At 38.5% G+C, this 19,570-nt stretch overlaps 1 protein-coding gene across 1 annotated transcript in view; it reads left to right on the forward strand.

Annotated features, from left to right (window-relative positions):
- Window positions 1–556: 556 nt before the first annotated feature.
- The window catches only part of CASQ2 (calsequestrin 2), a 63,947-nt gene continuing 44,933 nt past the window's right edge, over window positions 557–19,570 (forward strand). Inside the window, exons 1-2 of the mRNA XM_081315490.1 lie at window positions 557–631; window positions 839–1,096. Of these exons, the coding sequence (XP_081171616.1) occupies window positions 863–1,096 (234 nt within the window). The 5' untranslated portion in view covers window positions 557–631; window positions 839–862. The remainder of the gene's footprint in view (window positions 632–838; window positions 1,097–19,570) is intronic.

The raw sequence follows: 19,570 nt of genomic DNA on the forward strand, positions 1-19,570 counted from the left end.
TGATAAATCAAAATAGGAATGACTAAATTTCAATCTGAACAATAGCTCACACAAGATAAATGCAGAACATTTGGTTACATATATTTTCTTAAATTGCAAGCTAACTGTAAAACCATAGGGCAAGTTTCACAGTCTGGAAATCACTTACAATTATTTATTTATTTATTTATTTATTTGATTTATATACCGCCCTTCTCCTAGAGGACTCAGGGCGGTACATCTGAACCAAATGGGATCCCCCTCAAATCCTCATGAAAAAGCAAATCCTAGAAGCATTTTATGGAGATTTTCTTTCATAAAATGAGTAACAAAAGCATCTCATTTAAAGCACTCTAATTGTTTTTAGTAAAACAAATAATACAAAAAATAATTGCAAGGGAAATTGCCATGAACTTGTGCATTATGATTGATGATTGCCAGTTTTCTGCATAAGGAAGAATGCAGAATCTCCATGACTTCTTCCCCACCCTTTGTTTTCCCTTTCTCTCACTCAGAGGCAGAGTGCCAGCAGTCACTCAATCGTGTCATATCTTTCCTTTTTATTCATTGCAGGATCTATTAATAGCTTTAAACAACTGCTTCCTAAAAATGGAGTTCTGAATGACGGGGAAGCTGGCCTGAGCTATGTAAGGTATCCAGGGTTTGGTCTCTCAGCTTGTCCTATTTTTCTGCATTTCTGCCTCTTCAAACAAAGGTTACTTGCTTGCTGCAGATGCTTCCTGGTGACCTGAATCCATCTAGATCAATTTACTGGAAAAAAGTGGGGAATCAAACCGGTGCACAAAGATTGCTGAATTTCTCCAGGCTTTTCCCCTAAAATTTCCTTTTCTTCTCCCAGATAAACCCACAGAAGCACAGCAGTATGAAGGCAGCTTGCTGGTTCCTGGCAGTTTTTTATGTGCTTGCCTGCTACAGGGCTGAAGAAGGACTGGACTTCCCTACCTATGATGGGAAAGATCGTGTGGTTGACTTGAGTGAGAAAAACTACAAGCAGGCCTTAAAGAAGTACGACATGTTTGGTGTGCTGCTCCATGAACCAGTGACTTCCGACAAAAGCTCTCAAAGACGGTTTCAAATGACTGAGATGGTGCTTGAGGTATGTGTAACTACAGGTTTATGTAATTGTTCATCTATCTCTTCTCTATTGGCTCTTTATAGGCATGGAATAATTTGGAACCTAAATTGGAGCAGGATACAGCTCTTCAAATGGGCATTTGAGAGAAATATTAATGCAGACTTATATAATCTTTGGCAATTAATTTCTAAATCTTAACAATACTTTTAAGAGTAAAACTGCTTCTCAAACTGTACTGTTTCACTTATTTTAAGCAAAAAGTTTCTTTCATCCATATATTGGATTCAGTTATTCTCCTTCCCATCGGGAACTAAACAAGAAAACATTTAGTAAGCCAAGCTGAAACAACTTCAAGTTCCATGTTCTTTGCAGTTTATCAGTCTTGGTTCAATATTCATTTCTGAGCAAAAAAACCCAACCTGATTAATATTCTAGAGATGAAATTGTTCCAATATTAATGCAGCTAATCTAATAAAATGGAATGCTACTACTGCCAGAAATATTCTAGAAGAAGAAGCTAATTACAATTGAGAGAGAAATATTTTTTACAGACTGTTAATGGGAAACAATGGCTACTTTATAGAAATAGTGCAGATTCAAGGTCATATTACTAGCTGACGAAGTTAGTCTGTGTTTGTCTATATAGCAACTTGGGTTTTCAGAATAAGCAAGTATATAGAACTACCCCACAATATTGTCTTGTAAACATCTTGGAATCTTGTACTCTAGCTAAAACTCATAGTTGGGTCTCATTTGAGCATAACGCCTTCTAGATTTGGTAAGACGTGATACTAGAGTCTTATATGGTTAGAGAATTTGTGCAATTATTCACAGAATCTAAAGTTATGAGATGGTTACTATCCACAAAGAAAGACAGCTTATGGTTCACTATTTCTCTTGTGTGAGAGAAAAACCTATTGACAATATCTGTGTCAGTGCATAGCTACCCAAAAGCTCCATTCACACAATTATTCACCTTTAAAGGTTGGGTTCTGGCAGCAGAAGAATCACAATAGAGCAGGGGTCTTCAAACTCGGCCCTTTTATGACTCATGGACTTCAACTCCCAGAATTCCTCAGCCAGGCACACTGGCTGAGGAATTCTGGGAGTTGAAGTCCATGAGTCATAAAAGGGCTGAGTTTGAAGACCCCTGCAATAGAGCAACTTTTTCCTATATTGCTAAGGCAGCATGAGAAATCACAATGCATATACTGTAGAAGAAGTCGCTTCTTCAATGTCTCTCTTTATCAGCAATAATACCCAGAGCAAATACCAGAATGAGAGAATATGCGGCATCTGTGATCTATCTCTGTGATTTGGTCCTTTTTTATCACCTGAGAAGGAGCGATATTGTGGCCATCCCTTTGCCAGTAAGGCAACATAAAAACAAAATCAAAAGATATCTGGGTTGTGAACACCTTTCATGATAAGACCAGTATGTAGCAAAATTCTCAGAAATTGCAATAATATATTGGTGACACACCTTAAATTGTCACAGTTTGTCTCTGGGCTTTGTTTGAACCCTCAAAAAGGGAGCAAGAAAGCAAAATGCAAAGTTTTGCATAATTATTTACTTTACAGCTATTGGTCAAACAGAAATTTTACCCCCATCTGTGGTATGTTCTATTACTTTCTCCTTAAAATGGTCTGTCCTCCACTGAGCATGTTTTGGGGTTTGGACTGTAAAACTACAAACTATACCCTGTAGTTGCCCATTTCTTAAATTGTACCTTGGAGTTCTTGTCTTCTGTATGCATAAAATATGTATCGTTTCCCCTCAGAAGTGTAAATAACTAGAAACTTCAAGAGATGATACTTCTATTTAAAAACAGAAAGTCTTGCTGCTTATGGTCACTTCCACATTAGATTTCTGTGGCAATGAAAAAATAATTCCTAACTATTATGTTCCCATAATCTTGATTGTGGCAATGAAAAAATAATTCCTAACTATTATGTTCCCATAATCTTGGTGCTGCTCCTCCAAAGCTGGACTGGGCATTTCCCAATAGAAGGAATTCCTGTCTTGTTCTGTTTTGGCTCCTGGACCTCTCTCTCTCTCTCTCTCTCTCTCTCTCTCTCTCTCTCTCTCTCTCTCTCTCTCTCTCTCTCTCTCTCTCTCTCTCTCTCTCTCTCTCTCTCTCTCTCTCTCTCTCTCTCTCTCTCTCTCTCTCTGTCTCTGTCTCTCTCTCTCTCTCTCTCTCTCTCTCTCTCTCTCTCTCTCTCTCCCCCCCATGTCTTTAGCAAAGCATCTGTGGGGCCTTACTATCAATCCTTCATCACTTGCTGGGTGCTCTGAGTGGTTGCTTTATCAGCATAGTGCTGAGTAGGGGGTTGACCATTTGCCTTTTTCAGCTCACTTTTTTCTCTTTTGTTACTAAGAATAAATTTGGCAAAGGAAGAACAAGGAAGGAGCAGCATACCAGCTAATTGCCATTTAAACCTCCCATTTGCCCCATTGGATAGCTTCACAAAATGTTTGGCCAATGGAAGGAGAGAAGGAGGTGATGAATGCTCCACAATGGCACAGAACTGGTGCAGGTTGTTTGTCATGGAGTCATAAGTTCAGCTGCACTGTATAGTTGAAACTACTGAGAAGCTAGAGGTGCTTTTTGTTTTGTGGTTTAAATAACATTATCCCATTGGGAGTAATTTTTCCCTTAATCTTCTTTCTGGCTACTGAGTTTTAGGTCCTTTAAGAGCTAAACTTGTATGAGTTCCTCCAGGAATCCAGATGAAATGGAAACAACTGAAAGTGACATGAGTTTTGTTTCATTTCTTATTTTTTCTTCAGCAACAAATATATAGAATCAATGAGTATTTTTCCCCTTTTCTTTTGTGTATAGTGACAGTGAGGGATTCTGCGGAAACTTGATCCACAATGATATTCTTTATTCCTTGTTCTTGACATTTCCAATTATTAGAGATGACAGTGTGGGGACTGAAAATTGTAGTAGTATCTCATATTAATAAGACCTTTGTACAGGCACAGGTGTTTGTATCCAAATATCAATGTCATTCATTTGGAGCTTTTTGGATGTTCCTTTTTAGTTTTTCTCCCCTTATCAAGGAAAATCTGCTAAGGAGAATAGAACAAAATAATTGCCTATCTGTAGCTCTCTGAATCCTCCAATTAAATGCCTCAATTAACAGATGAAAAAATAATGGAGTAGTAAAATATACAAAATCATTATGCCTAAGAGATATAATGTTAGTTATAAAGGCTGATTTAATTCCTTATGGCAAGTTACTATATTTTCTGTACAGTGGACTGGTAGAGCAACACATTCATATTCCATTTTTTGTTGTTCATTGGGAGGCAGCCATGACTGCTAGTTTTCCATAGGACATCTACATCTTATCTGGTTACTTCATCAACAGGAAAAAGATTTTTCAACTCATGCTGTAGGAATGTGACATATACAGTGGTGGACTCATTTGAATTGATTGTCTCTTGGAGCATCTTACAAAAGGTTTCATATGACCTAGCTGGATCATATTTTTATTTGGACAGAGTGTTCCTAATTTTAATGACCTTAAGCAAAGTGTTTCAGCTTTCTAAACTTAAAGGGGATCATACTAAACTTTGAACTTCTTTGTTAAGCTTTATTGCCAAGGCCGACTATGGAAATGGTAAAAAAAAACTAAAATCAGAAATTTTGCAGTGGAATACATATTAACTATAAGAGGGAGGGGCTTTGGTGCCCTCAAGTCAGTCTTGAATTCTGGTGACTGCTTGGACAAGTCCCTACAGTTTTCTTAGCAAGTTTTTTGGAAGTGGTTTGCCATTACCTTCTTCCTAGGACTGAAAGAGAGAGACTGGCCCAAAGGCCAAAAATTATCCATCTAGAAAATACTGATAATAAAAATACTCATTGAAATAGGTTCTGAGATCCATAGCTCATGTTATTTTCAGATGAACTTTTTATTGTGCAACAGCTAGCACCTTCATTGTGAAATGTTATGGGGAGCCACTTGATAATTAACTCTTATTTGCAGTAGTATATTGGAATAATAGCATTTTTAAAATTAGGAAAATAGTATACCGGAAACATAGTGGGAAGGCATTGTCCTGGAGAAAGATAAAAATGGGAAAGTACTCTCCTTTATATATTCTCCTCTCCACCTTTGTTATTACTTAACAAAATGGAAGCACTAGATAATAAATGTATGGCACAACACAGGAGAACAAACCCCTCAGGACAAGATTCAGCACCCCATCTGCATTTAAAAGGCAAAGGCCACTCTTTCGAAGATAGCAAAGTCCATATTTTGGACAGAAAGGACCACTGGTTTGAAAAAGAGGTCAAAAAGTCCATCTATGTCAAAATTGAACAGCTCTCTTTCAACAGATGGTGAGGGATATGACTTCATCTATCTCCAGTCTACAACACAATCCTTTCAATAGTTCCAAGAAGGCTTTGCACTACTTTGCACTACTCAAGTGACCGTGATGACACAGATAAACCTCCAAATGGCCTCAACAACTCTCTAAAAGAATGCAAATGACCGGCTGTCTGCAAGGAATATAACTCCTTTCATTCCCCACCATCCAGACAGAGCTGGAGGAGCTTCTTGGATGAGAAGCGAAACATCTTCAAAGAAAAACAAGAAAGTCCAGAGGTCTCATGAAAAAGCATCTTTGGGACAAGCATTGGAGAGATTTCCCCCCCCCCTCCTCTGTAGTAATATAAAGGGATGCTTTGTGCTCAGACTCTTGGAGACAAATGATGAAGGTGTCTGTTAAAATAGTAGTTTGAACTAACCATTTTTTAGTCATCAAACATAAAAGGAAAAAATAACACCGTTTTATTTTATCGTGCAAATAATGGAGATGAGGAAAACTGTATGAGGCCTCAATTCATATATGGATTTTTTTCATACAGTACATTTCTATTGAAATTAAAAATAATCATATACAAAGGTGCACACTTGCATATACAAGTGAAAAACATCAAGCTGGCAATTTTCTCAGAATTTGTGAATTTCCTGCAGTTAGGCAGGAAAAACCAAATGCACAAATATAGGCAGTAGGAGGCTCAACAGCAGTAACTGTGAGAGGAATTTAGGTGTCCTAGTGGACCACCACTTAGGCATGTCCGCAGTGTACTATAGGTGCCCCCCAAAAGCCAATGCAGTCCTAGGCTGCACAATAGAGGGATAGAATCAAGATCATGAGAAGTGATAGTTTTGCTCCATACTGCTCTAGTGAGGCCACACTTGGTCCAATTGTGTCCAGTTCTAGTCACCATAATACAGAAAAGATGCTAAGACCTTACAAAGAGTGCAGAGAATAGCAACAAAGATAACAAGGGGTCTGGAGGCTAAACTGTATGAAGAACAGTTAAGGATTAGGGTTAACTATCTATCAGTACTTGACGGGCTGTCACAGAGAAGAGGGGGTTGACTTATTCTCCATTACATCTGAGAGTAGAATGCAATAGGTGAAAGCTTATTAAAGAGAGATCCAATCTGGAACTAAGGAGAAATTTCCTGACAATAAGAATAATTAATAAATGGAACAGCTTATGTCCCAGAGTTGTGGATGCTCCATTGCTGGAGGTCTTCAAAAAATATTGGACAGCAATTTTTCTGGGATGGAATAAAGTCTCTTGCCTTGGGCAGAGAGTTGGACTAAAAGATCTTCAAGGTCCCTTCCAACCCTCTGATTCTATGAAACCAGCTTTTGAAACTGACTAGTTGACTGAGAAATTGAACCTGTAAATTTCATTTAAAAATGGACATTTGCTAGAAATTTAATAGAATTTGATAAATTGTAGGAACAAATTAACTGCCATATCTTAGTGATCACATATACAGACCTCCTCCAGGATGATTTGGTCCCCAACCAGGCCCTTCAGGTTTTCCAATATTGCAATTGTGAATTGGTGCTGTAATTCAGTTTATCCACTATGCTCTTTCCCATGCTTTTCTCTTCTACTCTAGAAGATCTGGAAGGGTGGGCAAAATTCAGATCCATTCTGATTGGTTCATCTCACTTTCTGTTCCAATGCCTAAGAGAAGATGAAGAATTTCAGGATCTTATGGAAAGCCAGCAAAGTTAAAGACATCTGATCTTTGGAGGGAACAATTTTGCAAAGGATAGATGCTATCATTGAGAAAGGTTTCCTTTTCACCAGAAAGGATCTGAAATATGTCCACCCTGCCAGATCTTATGGGACAAGAAAAAACACTTGGAAACAAAACTGTTCCTACGCCATGAAAAGTTTTATTAGTGGTGACAAGGACCTTGAATTGCACCCAGAAATCTATTGTCAGCATGTCATCAGTCCAGGGATGGGGGAATATCAGAATATTAAGGATGCAGTCAGATGGAATTACGTGTGTCTTCTCCAGGTTCATTTGTCTACTCCTCTTCTTACTTTCCATTTGGGAATCTCTCAAGTTTAAAAATGTGAATAAAAGAACGGCATGCGAAGATCCTGGAGAAGAAATATTTCCTGAAATGTTGGATGCCACCATGATTATGTAACTAGCTGAGGTCTTGTTCAGCATTTTAACTACATCTTTTACTTCGGAGCATCAATTATTGAAACTTTCAAATACAGAAAACTGGCAAATAACAAAAATCCATTTAAATATTCTGCAGGGCTGCAGAAAATATTTTCTGAGTAAAACAGGGCTGCTACCTCCAGCAATCTCCACATGCAATTTCATTGTAGAAAAGCACTGATATAATGAGAATATTTTCCCCAAACAAACGAAAAATGGAAACCTCGTGATTTCAGAATACTATTAAGGTGGAATTGTGCAAGTGTGCCCCTTCTTGTTCTTCCCTAAATATAATAGTAGAATTCTGCTCCTCTTTACTCTACCATATTAACAATCTAGAGAGGTATTGGTTTCAAAAATAGGTAAAGGGGCTGGTGGTGGAGATGAAACGAAGTCAGGCAACAAGGGGACAATGAAGAAGTCAAATGCCTGTTTGGTCTAGTGATTAAGGCACCAGGCTAGGAAGCAGGAGACTGAGTTCAAGTTCCGCCTTAGGCATGAAAGCCATCTGGGTGACCTTGGGCCAGTCACTCTCTCTCAGCTCAATCCACATCACACGGTTATTGTTATAGGGAATAGAGGAGGAGGAAGATATGTTGGGTACATATCTTCGCATTTTGAATTATTTCTAGAATAATAAAGTCAGGGAATAAATAAAAAATAAAATAAAATAACATCATTATAATTTTACATACCTGGAAGCTATGAGCTTATCTCCAGTAGCATCATCATGCCTATTTTACAATACTGCTTTCATCTCAACCCCAGCTCATTAGTGAAACAGTCTTAAGTGATTATTATGTGTATGAATGCTAACGTGATATTCCCTCCCACACTCAAGAAGTATAAAATTGGTCACTTCTGTCACTCATTTTCTGGGGAGGAGTCAAATAATAATTGGAAACACGGGCAATAAAGGCAGAATCAGTAGTGGAAGTACAAATTTCATTCTGATGTTGGTTACTGTCAGTTCAAAGGCAGGTAGAAAACATCACTGGTAGGGAAAGGCCCATGGTGGGAAAATCTTGGTTTAAAGGGGACAATACTGGTTTAACACTGGTACATTTAGGGCCTTTCCACACTACAGTGTTAGGGTACTAGCTATCATCACTTGACTTCTTCCCAAGAATAGCAAGATTTTATATATTGTAAAGATGTCCTTGGGCAGGGTTGAAATCTGGCAGAAAATGAATAGTATTCTGACATTTATGCAATTAAGGACAAATGTAATACCATCTCATTCATGTGTAGAGATGTGATGAAGACAATGTACTGGCAATGTAGCAGGGAAAAAAAGATATGATTAGGCATATTTGTACCATGCAATAGATGTGGCTTTAGTGACAACATAAGATTGGGATGAAATGAAGATAATGTGTGATTAAAAGGGTTGCCAAAGTGTGCTAAATTGCCAATGAGGAGAGGGCATGGATCTTAACTATAACAATACAATAGACTTCTCTGCACATTATTCCCCTTTGTCACACTCATACAACTCTGTCTTCTAAGATGGAAGAGACAATATTTCTTAGATTTTTACATACACTCAATAGTTGTACAAGCACTAACTTTTCTGAAAGTGAAATAAAATGTAGTTTCTCTTGAATATTCCAACTTCAGTCTCACAAAATACGATTTGAAGATTCTATTGCTATTATTATATATCAGTTAAAACCCATTTTTTCCTCCCTCACATTTACATTTCTCTGTAAATAGTGTAAGGCCAGAAAAGTGCTCATAACTTCTTTCTTTCTCTTAATCAAATAAAGCAATATAAGATTAGCATAATTAGATTTTGCTTTAGGTTTTCTGCTGGGTTGTGTTTAATAGTTATGAATGGTGGTGACCTATATTTTAAGTAATTTTTTTTCTTTCAATTTTTTTTGCAATCTGAAGTGTTTTTTTAGCATGCTATTTGTTTAATGATACTGAACAATAATACAATGAAGGTTATAGAAAACTGGAATGAATAGAATTTTGTCACAATACATTGGATTTCATTGTTGATCATCAGGCATGCTATACAAAATAATTTCTGAATTGTGCAATAGTTTTATTCAAATAATTTCAGGCAGAAAAAAATATAGAATAGGCACATTGCCCTCTCAATTAACACAAATTAACTGCTAATGTTTATCTAGTTCTCTCAAAAAGGCTGTTGTAATTAAAGGTTAGGTTCATTGTGTTACCTTTGTTGATGACAATGTTGAAGATAATGTCTCTTTAATGTGCTCACAATAGTTGACTAGACTATTCATAATCATAGTGAATAAAGTCTAGGATTTCCTATTTCATAAAGTCTGCTTCCCTTTCCCATTGACTTGGGGTTCTTTCTTCTGGGCATGTTAACGTTGTATTCTGCCTCAGGAGCAGTGCAGAAGACTGGTGCTGTCTTTGGACATTTAATATGGGACAAATTAAGGGATATGTTTGATGGATTCATCTAATTTTGTTAGGGATAACCCAGGCTTCTGCCCCATTCTTGAGGAAAATAGGGTTTATCCATCAAGGCATTTCAAATTACATTGGCATGCTTTTATGATGACACAAGAATTGGAAGAATGTACAGTTATGTAGTCATGAGAAAGAGACTCTAGGAATCAAATTATATTACATCTCTATTCACAATAAATCCAGTGAGCATTACAATAAACTTTTTCTCAAGAAATTTGCTTTATTTTATTCTTAAATGTTGAGAATGGAGAATTCATAGAATTTATCTTAGTGTGCAAATAGACCCTGTATTTTTTATATATATACAAGTTTTATTGATTTTTTAATATTTACATATAGATGCATTTGTGAAACAATATGATGGTTGGGTAGTTAAAATAAAAAATAACCAGTTGTAAATAGTTCAGGTTACATCAACAGAGATACCCTCTCTAATTCCCTTAGTGATTACATAGTCAAAATAAACAAGTTAGTATATTTCTAGTTATAGCCCAGTCAATCAATAAAATTCAAGATATACAGTATTTTCACTGATACATATCAATATCCTGTTTTTAAATTTTATCTAATTGCAATAGGATATTCTAGAATAGCCTATAGTATATAGAAGAAAGCATAATTTTGGGTAACCCACAATTCCCTATTTCAATAAAGAATATTTCTTTTGTCTACAAAACTTATATTGGTCATTACAAAACATTCTTATGTTTTACCATTAAGGTCTGGTTTTCATCTTAAAATTCTAGATTCTATACTATAGTTCAAAAATAGCCATTGAATATTCTATAAATCATCTTAACCATACATCAACAACTACAACTTTATTGATTAGCCCTTGGGCCATATCAAAGTGCAAACTTCCAGCAACAAACCGTCACCAAAACTTGATAAAAGCAATCCAAAATGTAATTTGATAAAATACAATTTAAAATGGAATTAAAATAAAATTAAGATGAAATAGTAATAAAATACAAATTTAAGATATAGATAAAATATGATAACTTTATATTTCGGAGTCGCCCTTGCAATCTACCCCAATCAGTCCCACATATGCAGATCTTAACCAGATCATTTTGTTTAAATACTGTGCTACGTTAAATGTTATTTTCAAGTTCTGACCGGACATAAGATAAGTTATTTTGATATGGGGATCCCAATGGGTCATTCGTTTGGTATATAGACCAAGATACCTGTCTCTCACCCTCTTATACAGACAACAGTCAAATAGGATGTGAACCAGGTCCCCTACCTCTGCCGTTCCGCAAATGCAGAGACGCTCATTGTACGGTATAGCATGAAATCTCCCATATCTGACCATTGTGTCAAGCTGTTCGAATCTTGCTCTCGTAAATATCTCCCTAAGATGTTTTGGGAGTTGTAACTTCAAATAACTGTCCACTTGAAAAGTACATTTGTATTTACTCAGCCATTTCAAGTTACCCACCTTACTAAGGATAGCTATATCAGTTTGTGCTTCTATATCCTTAATTCTTTGGGCAACTCTTTTTTTAGATTGTTCTCCTGTTACACAAGAAACAGGACAGCTTCTTACAAAATTTGTTAGTTTGGTGATCCAGGAGATTTGTGATTGTAGTTTTATTTGCTCTAGTAGGCATAATTTGGGGAGTCTATCAGTCTCCATTTCATTAACTTTGCACCAGTAGTTATAAGCTCTAATTTTAGATAATGCCTGAATTGTATGAATTCCCAATTCAGCTCTAACTGCTGCAGCAGATGTTCTTGGATCTACACCCAAAATACATCTCAGATGCTGGGACTGTGTTTGTTCTAAAACTGTGGTTGAGTAAAGACCCCAAATTTCTGCTCCATACAAGAGCATTGTCGTAACCTTAGCCTTATAAACCTTGAGTAATGGAGCTAGGGACCCTGGGTAACTATGGTTCTTTAATTTGAGCAATAAATTCAAACGGGCTTTTGCTCTAAATGTACTCCGTTGATGATGGCAGGCCCAAGATCCAGTCTTGGAAAAAGTTACTCCCAAATATACAAAGGTATTAACCTGCTCAATTGGTTCACCATCTAATTGCCACTTATGTCTCTGATGGTTTCTTCCAAAAACCATTATTTTCGATTTAGATTTGCTAATGATTAGGGAGTTATCCTGGCAATAAGAGCTGAATCTTCTTAATAGCCTACGTAATCCTACTTGTGAGTATGATAATAAAATCATATCATCAGCATAAAGCAAGCTGTTACAGTAAGTATTTAGGATCATCGGCATGTGTACCATGGTATCCTTCATTAACCCTGGCAAGTCATTGATGTATAAATTAAATAATAATGGGGCCAGGATACACCCTTGCCTTATCACTTTATTTGTGTGAATCCTGTTAGTCAGGGCCCCATTAACCCCATACCGCACCCTCAAACAGGTACTTGTGTAAAGGGCTTTAATCAAAGCCAGGAGTCTGGGTTCTATTTTAAGAGATGTCAATTTACTCCATAGTACGTCTCTATTTACCATATAAAATGCTGCTGTAAGGTCTATAAAAGCAGCAAATAGGGGTCTCCTCTTATAGGCATATTTGGCAATTAGATGGTTCAAGACAAAGCAGTTATCAATAGTAGATCTGTTTTGTCTAAAACCTGCTTGTTCTTCTGTGAGGATGTTGTTTTCCTCTACCCAGATTTCAATTCTGTTCAAAAGGTACATAGCATATATTTTTGCTACAATGTCAATCAGGCTGATGGGCCTATAATTAGTAGGATCCTTTTTATTCCCTTTTTTATATATGGGGACAACTATTGCCATCTTCCACCCATCTGGTATATGGCAGGTGTTATTTATGTGTGTAAAAAGACCTGCTAATACAGGGCCCCACCAGTTGGGAAATTTCTTAAATAATTCTGCTGGTAAAAAATCCTCGCCTGGGGCTTTATTGCTCTTTAAGCTTTTAATGATGGACTGTATCTCCTTTTCTGAGACTGGTGGCCAAGGGGGGAGGGTTCTAGGATTTACCAAATCACTGTTTAAAAATAATTTATTTACCGGTTCGGTGGGGGCAAACAAGCACTGATAATAATTCTCCCAGTCCGCGGCAGAGATTGGTATGTCAAATGCAAATCTCCGTTCCTTCAGGATACCTGCCATGGAGTGCCAAAATAATACTGAATTATGACTTCTGGCAGCCAATTCAAGTTCTGACCAGATTGAAATGGCAAAACGTTTTTTCTTTAATGATATAGTTTTTTTATATTCCCTTCTTGTGTGCAGCATCTTAGCTTGTATATGGGCAGTAGGATTCCTCTGGGCAAGCCTCATGGCTGCCTTCAATTTCTTTTTCTGTCGCTGGCAATCAGGATCAAACCAGCGAGGTCTACCCACTTGGGCTCTTTTTGTAGTAGGTTTAGCTGTTAGGTGTTTCTTCAGTATGTTACAAAGATTGGAAAATGCATTGAAAGCTGACATCCAGTCAGTAGTAGATGACTGTATTGTTCTAGCCCACTTAGTAGCATTCTCTGTTTTAAGGCATTCTAATATTGCCTTAGTATCAACTTTGGCCCAAATTAACCTTTTATTTTGGATCACCTCTACCTTTTTGGTGAGCCATCTGTCAGCCATGTTATATGGTCTTAAATCTGAGCGGCCTCGCAATGTCACACTTACAGGCTGATGGTCGCTTTTGTCGCTAAGGTGTACTGTGACCTCTGAGAAGAGGTCAGCCTTATCTCTAGACACACAAAAGAGATCCAGTACACTACTTGAATTGGCTGAGTGGTATGTATAAGGGTATGTATAATTCTTGTCTTTACCTCCCAAAATTTGGAGATTACCCTTAAAAATTAAGGAGACTAGGAGCAGGCCAGCGGCATTACTTTTACAGTCTCTCGAGAGCCACTGAGGATGGTTATCAAAGAACTCCCTTGGGATTCCCTTCTTCTGGGCAAGCTCATACAGAAAGGGACCCAGTCTAGCGTTCAGATCTCCTAATAATACCACTATGGACTGAGGGTACAGTATAGATATATCTTCTAAGATAACTTCCAAGCCCATCCAATATTCAGAATTATAGTGCTGGGATGTGCTTGGAGGAATGTACACATTTACCAATATTAACTCAAACTGGTCATATTCAAATTTGACAGCTAGAAAGTATGGATACTTATCTTCGTTATATAATTCCTCTCCCTGCCATTGCAACTCTTGCTTTATAAGAATGCATAGCCCACCAGAGGGTCTCCCTTTGTTCTTTGTTTTTAGGGCTGGGGAGGCCCATCCCTGAAAGCCTGGCAATTGTACTGGTTCATCCACTTCAGTTAGCCAGGTTTCTTGAAAGGCTATTACATCAAATCTAGAGAGAAAGCTCATTAGTCCACTATGAACCATCCTTTTGCAGCCAGCTATGTTCCAGGTCATCAACTGTATGGGGTTCGCGGAGGCAAGGTGATCTGACTCGGTTGATTGGCTAGATCATGGGTCGGCAACCCGCGGCTCCGGAGCCGCATGCGGCTCTTTGAGCCGTCTCCTGCGGCTCCCAGCCGCCCGGTGCGTGCACACCTCTTCAAACAGGCAGTGGTGCGTGCGCACCTCTCCAAATGGAGAGTGGCATCGCCCATTCCGAGAGGTGCGCGCGCACCTTTCCGAAGGGCGGAGGTGCGCGCGCACCTCTCCAAGCCACCGCCGTCCCGTCTGGAGACCTGCCGCGTTCATGGCAGCTGTGCAAACGGGATGGCGCCGGTTTGGAGAGTGCGCACGCACTCGCCAAACCGCCGCCATCCCGTCCGGAGACCTGCCGCGTTCATCAAACATTGACAAACACGGCAGCTGTGCAAACGGGATGGCGGCGGTTTGGAGAGTGCGCGCACACCTCTCCCAAGCCGCCGCCATCCGTAGACCTGCCGACGTTTGGGGAGGTTTGGGGAGGTGCACGCGCACCTCTCGGAATGGGTAGCGGCCCCGCTTGTTGCGAAAGCTGCCGCAGCCCGTCTGCAAAGCTGCCGCTTTCGGCAGCTTTGCAGATGGGCCGTCGCCATCGCGCAACCGGGAACCGGTTCCATCACACATTAAAAAAAGGCAACCGCGTGCATCCGCACATGTGCAAGAAACGCGGCTCCCACTTTTTTTATGTGTGATGGAACCGGTTCCCAGTGGCTCTTTTCCTTTTTTGGGTTGCCGACCCCTGGGCTAGATGGTAAAAATGCCAGATGTCAACTTGACATTGGAGCCGGGTCAATATCATCTAAGCTTCCCATATAAACACAGTTGTTGTGAGGTTCGATATTTCTCCTCATGGGTTGCAGAACTTGTTGTTGCTCCTCTATATCTCGGTTGCCAGTGTGCCTCTGCTCTTGCTCCAAGAATGATTTTTTTTTCCAATGGGCAGGTACTCTGGCTTAAGTCTATAAATGTAGATTTATGTCCATTTTTGGAGGGGCATGGCTGAGGGTTCATCTTGTAGAAAGATGTTGTGGGAACTTCTAAATCAAATGAGGATGTAATCTGGATTATGTCCTTAGTGTTTGTCAGCTTAGGGAGCACTGTGTGATGAAGCCCTTTGTCTTTCAGTTGTTTCTCAGAGGCTGGGTCGGTCAGTGCAGTTACCCCACTCTCAGCCTGTGTGACAACACCTTTTTTAACAGTTGAGGTAAAGGCAGATTGTTGATTAAATATCTTGTCACAGGGTTGCATGGTTAGTGGAGCCAAATTAAATAGAGGCTTTGCTGTAGATTGAGTTGTTGTCAGTGCCTCTTTTAGGTCATCCAATCTTTGAATGATGTTAACTTGCTCAGGTTCTGGCAATGCACTGAATAGGTCAATCAACATTTCCTCTGGCACATTCTCAGCAGTTCCTGCAGCTGTGGGTAACACAGTTCGTATATTGCTTCTTTGCTTTCTCAGGGTCAGTTCAGTTGCAGCAGCCTCAGGCTTAGTAGTGTGACGGCTGTTGCAGCCTAGATTTAAAGCGACAGTTCTCTCTTGGTGACGCTGTTTCAGGAGTGGGCACACTTTTTCTGAGCAAAAGACCCTTGTTGGAAATATTGAGAAGATGCTCAGAAACGGCTTCATTCTGAAGAGCATGGAGGGAATTGTGGGCTGCTTGAACGATAGGAGAATTCTCATACATTGTGTTCTTGCTGGCAGCCACTCTGCATGTAGTAGATCTATCAGAGTGAATTTACAGCGGAGCAGCTGGCTCAGGGACAGCCTAATAGCTTTTCTATTGCTCCAACACCCTCTATTTACTCTCTTGTCATAAATTTGCAAAGTAACCTGGTTAGTTTGCAGACTGTAGTTATATTGGTCATCTCTTAGACCTTTGCCTGATTGAGTGTTTTCTCTGTACAAATTTTTGGGAGGAGAACAAGGTGCTTCTCTAGTTTCATTTTCTGAGTTAGCCATCCCATGTCTGTCCATGGTTATCCTCCCAAGTCCTTCTACAGTATTTGGGTGGCTCCTAACAAACTTTGCAAAAGATTCTTTCAGGCAGTTGACCTTATTTATGACAATTGACAAGAGATTATATATTGAGTTTACAGTTTGAGCTGTAAGCAAACATTGTCTAGAGAGGAAGTCTGTCACATTTTCCCCCTTCAAATTTGCTACATCTCCCTCCTGTGTAAAAAAGGCTGTTGCCGGATTCCAAGGAGGGGAGCCATTCTCCGAGAGGGAGGAGGACAACTCCACACGCTGTCTGCTCTCCAGTTCGGTTTGTAAGTCCCATTCCAATGAGTCACATAAATTAAATTTATCTGATAGGGTGCCTGTGAATGAGTTACTTACTGGAGCAGACTGTCTGTTTGCAATATAATCCTCCATTTTCTGCTGCTTCAAAGGCTTGGATAAACTCTCTGCTGCAGAGTGCTGTCTCTTCCTTCTTTTCCCCATTCAGGTTTGTTAAAACAGATTTAAAAATAAGTTTAAAACTATGGTTTAAAAGGTTAAAATGGGTTAAAAATGGGTTTAAAAAGTTAAAAAGGGGTAGGTTAAAATACAATATTAAAAGAGGTTAAAAAGTTAAAATAAAAATAAAATAAAATAAAATAAAACTTTTACTTTTGGAGAAGCTCTTTACAGCCTTTGCTGCCTCTCCCTTATTCTGAAACTGACCATACATCAATTATTAACATATTATCTTTTGATATATCATTCCCAATTCTATAATATGATTCGGAGTTATATTTCCTTTACAGATTGAAAAGCTAAATGTAAAATCAGTGATATTTTTTTTTGAGATTCCCCTTGATCCATAGAAAAATATTTTTATAGTCTATCTTTAGGAATCCCAAAAAAGAAACAAGTTCAGTTTTTTAAGTCTAACTCTTGGCTTCTTTTTGTGCCAATCATGCTTCGCTGTTGGTATCTTTAAGTTCTCAAATGTATCTTCCTTTCTTCCTATACCCTTTATTTGAATCCAGGGAGCGTATCCAAATGTCAGTTTTGCAAGGAAGATGTCCCTTTTGTAATCATTGTATTTTTGTTTTAATAGTTCGGTTTTTGGTGGTTGATATAATGTAGTTGTCATTAAATCAGTCAAGTATTTTTGAACTTCCAATTCTATCTGGGTTAGGTAGAAAGTAGTAGCTGGTATTATGGTTGTCATTTGATTAATTGAATTCTCAATATAGTATATTTGGAGGCCTTTAGTGTCTTCACTCTTGATGTTGCTTTGTTCAGGTGCTGTTATTTTTTGGCTTGTAAGTTTTGTAGTTGCCATTAAAGTTTGGACTTTAAGGTTTTCTGTAGGTTGCTTTTGTTGTTCTTTAAAATCTCTTATTTTGATGTTAGTTTCCACTTCTTCTATTTGGTTTTGGGTTATCTTTTCCTCATTTAAATTCAGAGTTTGATTTGGTGGCTTTAAGTTGTCAGATTTTTCTTGCAGTTTGGCTTTAATTTGCTCTGTCATTGCCATGATCGTGTCCAGTATCAGTTTATAATCAAGTGGCGGGATGTATTTATCCATTTCATTGTTGTTTGTAGTTAAATTTTCCATGGAGGCTGTTTTAATAAAAGTCAAAGATTTTCCACCTCCTGAAGAGTTGTAATCAGTGCCAGGTGTTCCCACACTTATCTTCAAGAACAGCTTTGTTATTTAGTCGGCTCTCACAACAGAAAAAGGAAATTTACTTGCTGTACCAGGTTACACCACAAGATGTCATCAATAACATGTAACATGCAATGTAAGAGGTTTCGTTTTCTTTTTCTTTTTTCAAATTAATATAGCACTTTTGTAAAATTAGTCCAATTTTTTTTCTTTAATTCACAGTTTAGAGAGAAAATGGGATAGTGAATCCCCAGTAACAAATAGAAGCTTTTTAGTAGATACAGATGAAATTGCTTAAATTCTTTGCTGAATTAATTGAATTTCTTTCCTAACTTTGAGGCTTTAAGATTTGTTCCCAAAGTAGATATTCGCTGTTTTCTCAAAACAAGGGGAAGGAGATTGTCAGGAAAGTCCCACAGGAAGATGATTAGGGAAAAAGGAAAGGTAAAAGCTCACCGAGGTCCTTCAGATTGCTTCTTAATGCTAGGTAGTACTTTTGGCTTTCGGCAGGGAGCGGCTTAGTGATCGGCCATCTTTATGGTTGGTCTCTTCTTCTTCGGGCCAAAGGAGATGATCCCAGATTCCAGTGGAGGGCTTCCGCCCTTCCGTGATATCAGGGAAGTCCTCCCCTCAGTAATCGCCCTCCAGGGTGATTTTTGACCCTTTTCAGGGTCCTCCAAAGGAGAAAGAAACGGACAGCAGGAAGCGTCCAGAAGTGCCGCGCACGCGAACCGGAAGCCTCGCAAATAGACCCTGTATTAATCTTTGTTTCCATCCATGGTTCTAAAGTATGTTTCACAAGTTAATTTTCCAAACACTGTCTGTAAAAACCATACAGTAAAAACACATGGAAACTGGTATGCCAAGGTTTCAGATACTCAATGCAGGTAGGTAGAAAGTGAAGAAAGGAGACAAGTGCTTTGACTGCTTTCAGTGGTTTTGCCATGGGGTGGGGGAATCCCCCATAGGGTGGATAAAAATCTTTAATATATGGTCTATTCATCTCTCATGGCAAAATTAAGGCAGCAAATCAGAACGGCATGTGACCTTCAAATGGTTTGAATAGATATTTATATCTGTGGTGCAGAGTTCTTTCTATTCTAAAAATATAGATTATTATATGGCAGTTACCTCACAATACTTGCATAACCTTTCATACATACTTTTAACACAAGGCCTAAAACATAATGGGTCATACATTCTCTCACACATTCCATTTGATATAGTATAATCGAGGGCATGCAATTCTATAGGGAGTGCAGTTCACCACCTATACTGTTATGTCTTTCTGGAATAATATTTTTAAGTGTTCTTTTCCCAAGTGTATTACTAACATTAAAAAAAAAAGTCTGAATTCCTGCCTATGAAAGCAATACTCTCTAGACCAATTCAATAGCAGCAGAGAGAAATTAATTTTGATGTTTCTTATCTCCTTTAACCTCCTGGTATTTTCCTGGGTTCAGGTTATTTATAGCATAGTTTTAAAGCAACTGCACTTCAGCAGGAGCTAAGCTGCTGTATGACATTT

The sequence above is a fragment of the Vipera berus genome (genome assembly GCF_964194415.1).
Source record: "Vipera berus genome assembly, chromosome: 2".
Taxonomy (NCBI): Eukaryota; Metazoa; Chordata; class Lepidosauria; order Squamata; family Viperidae; genus Vipera; species Vipera berus.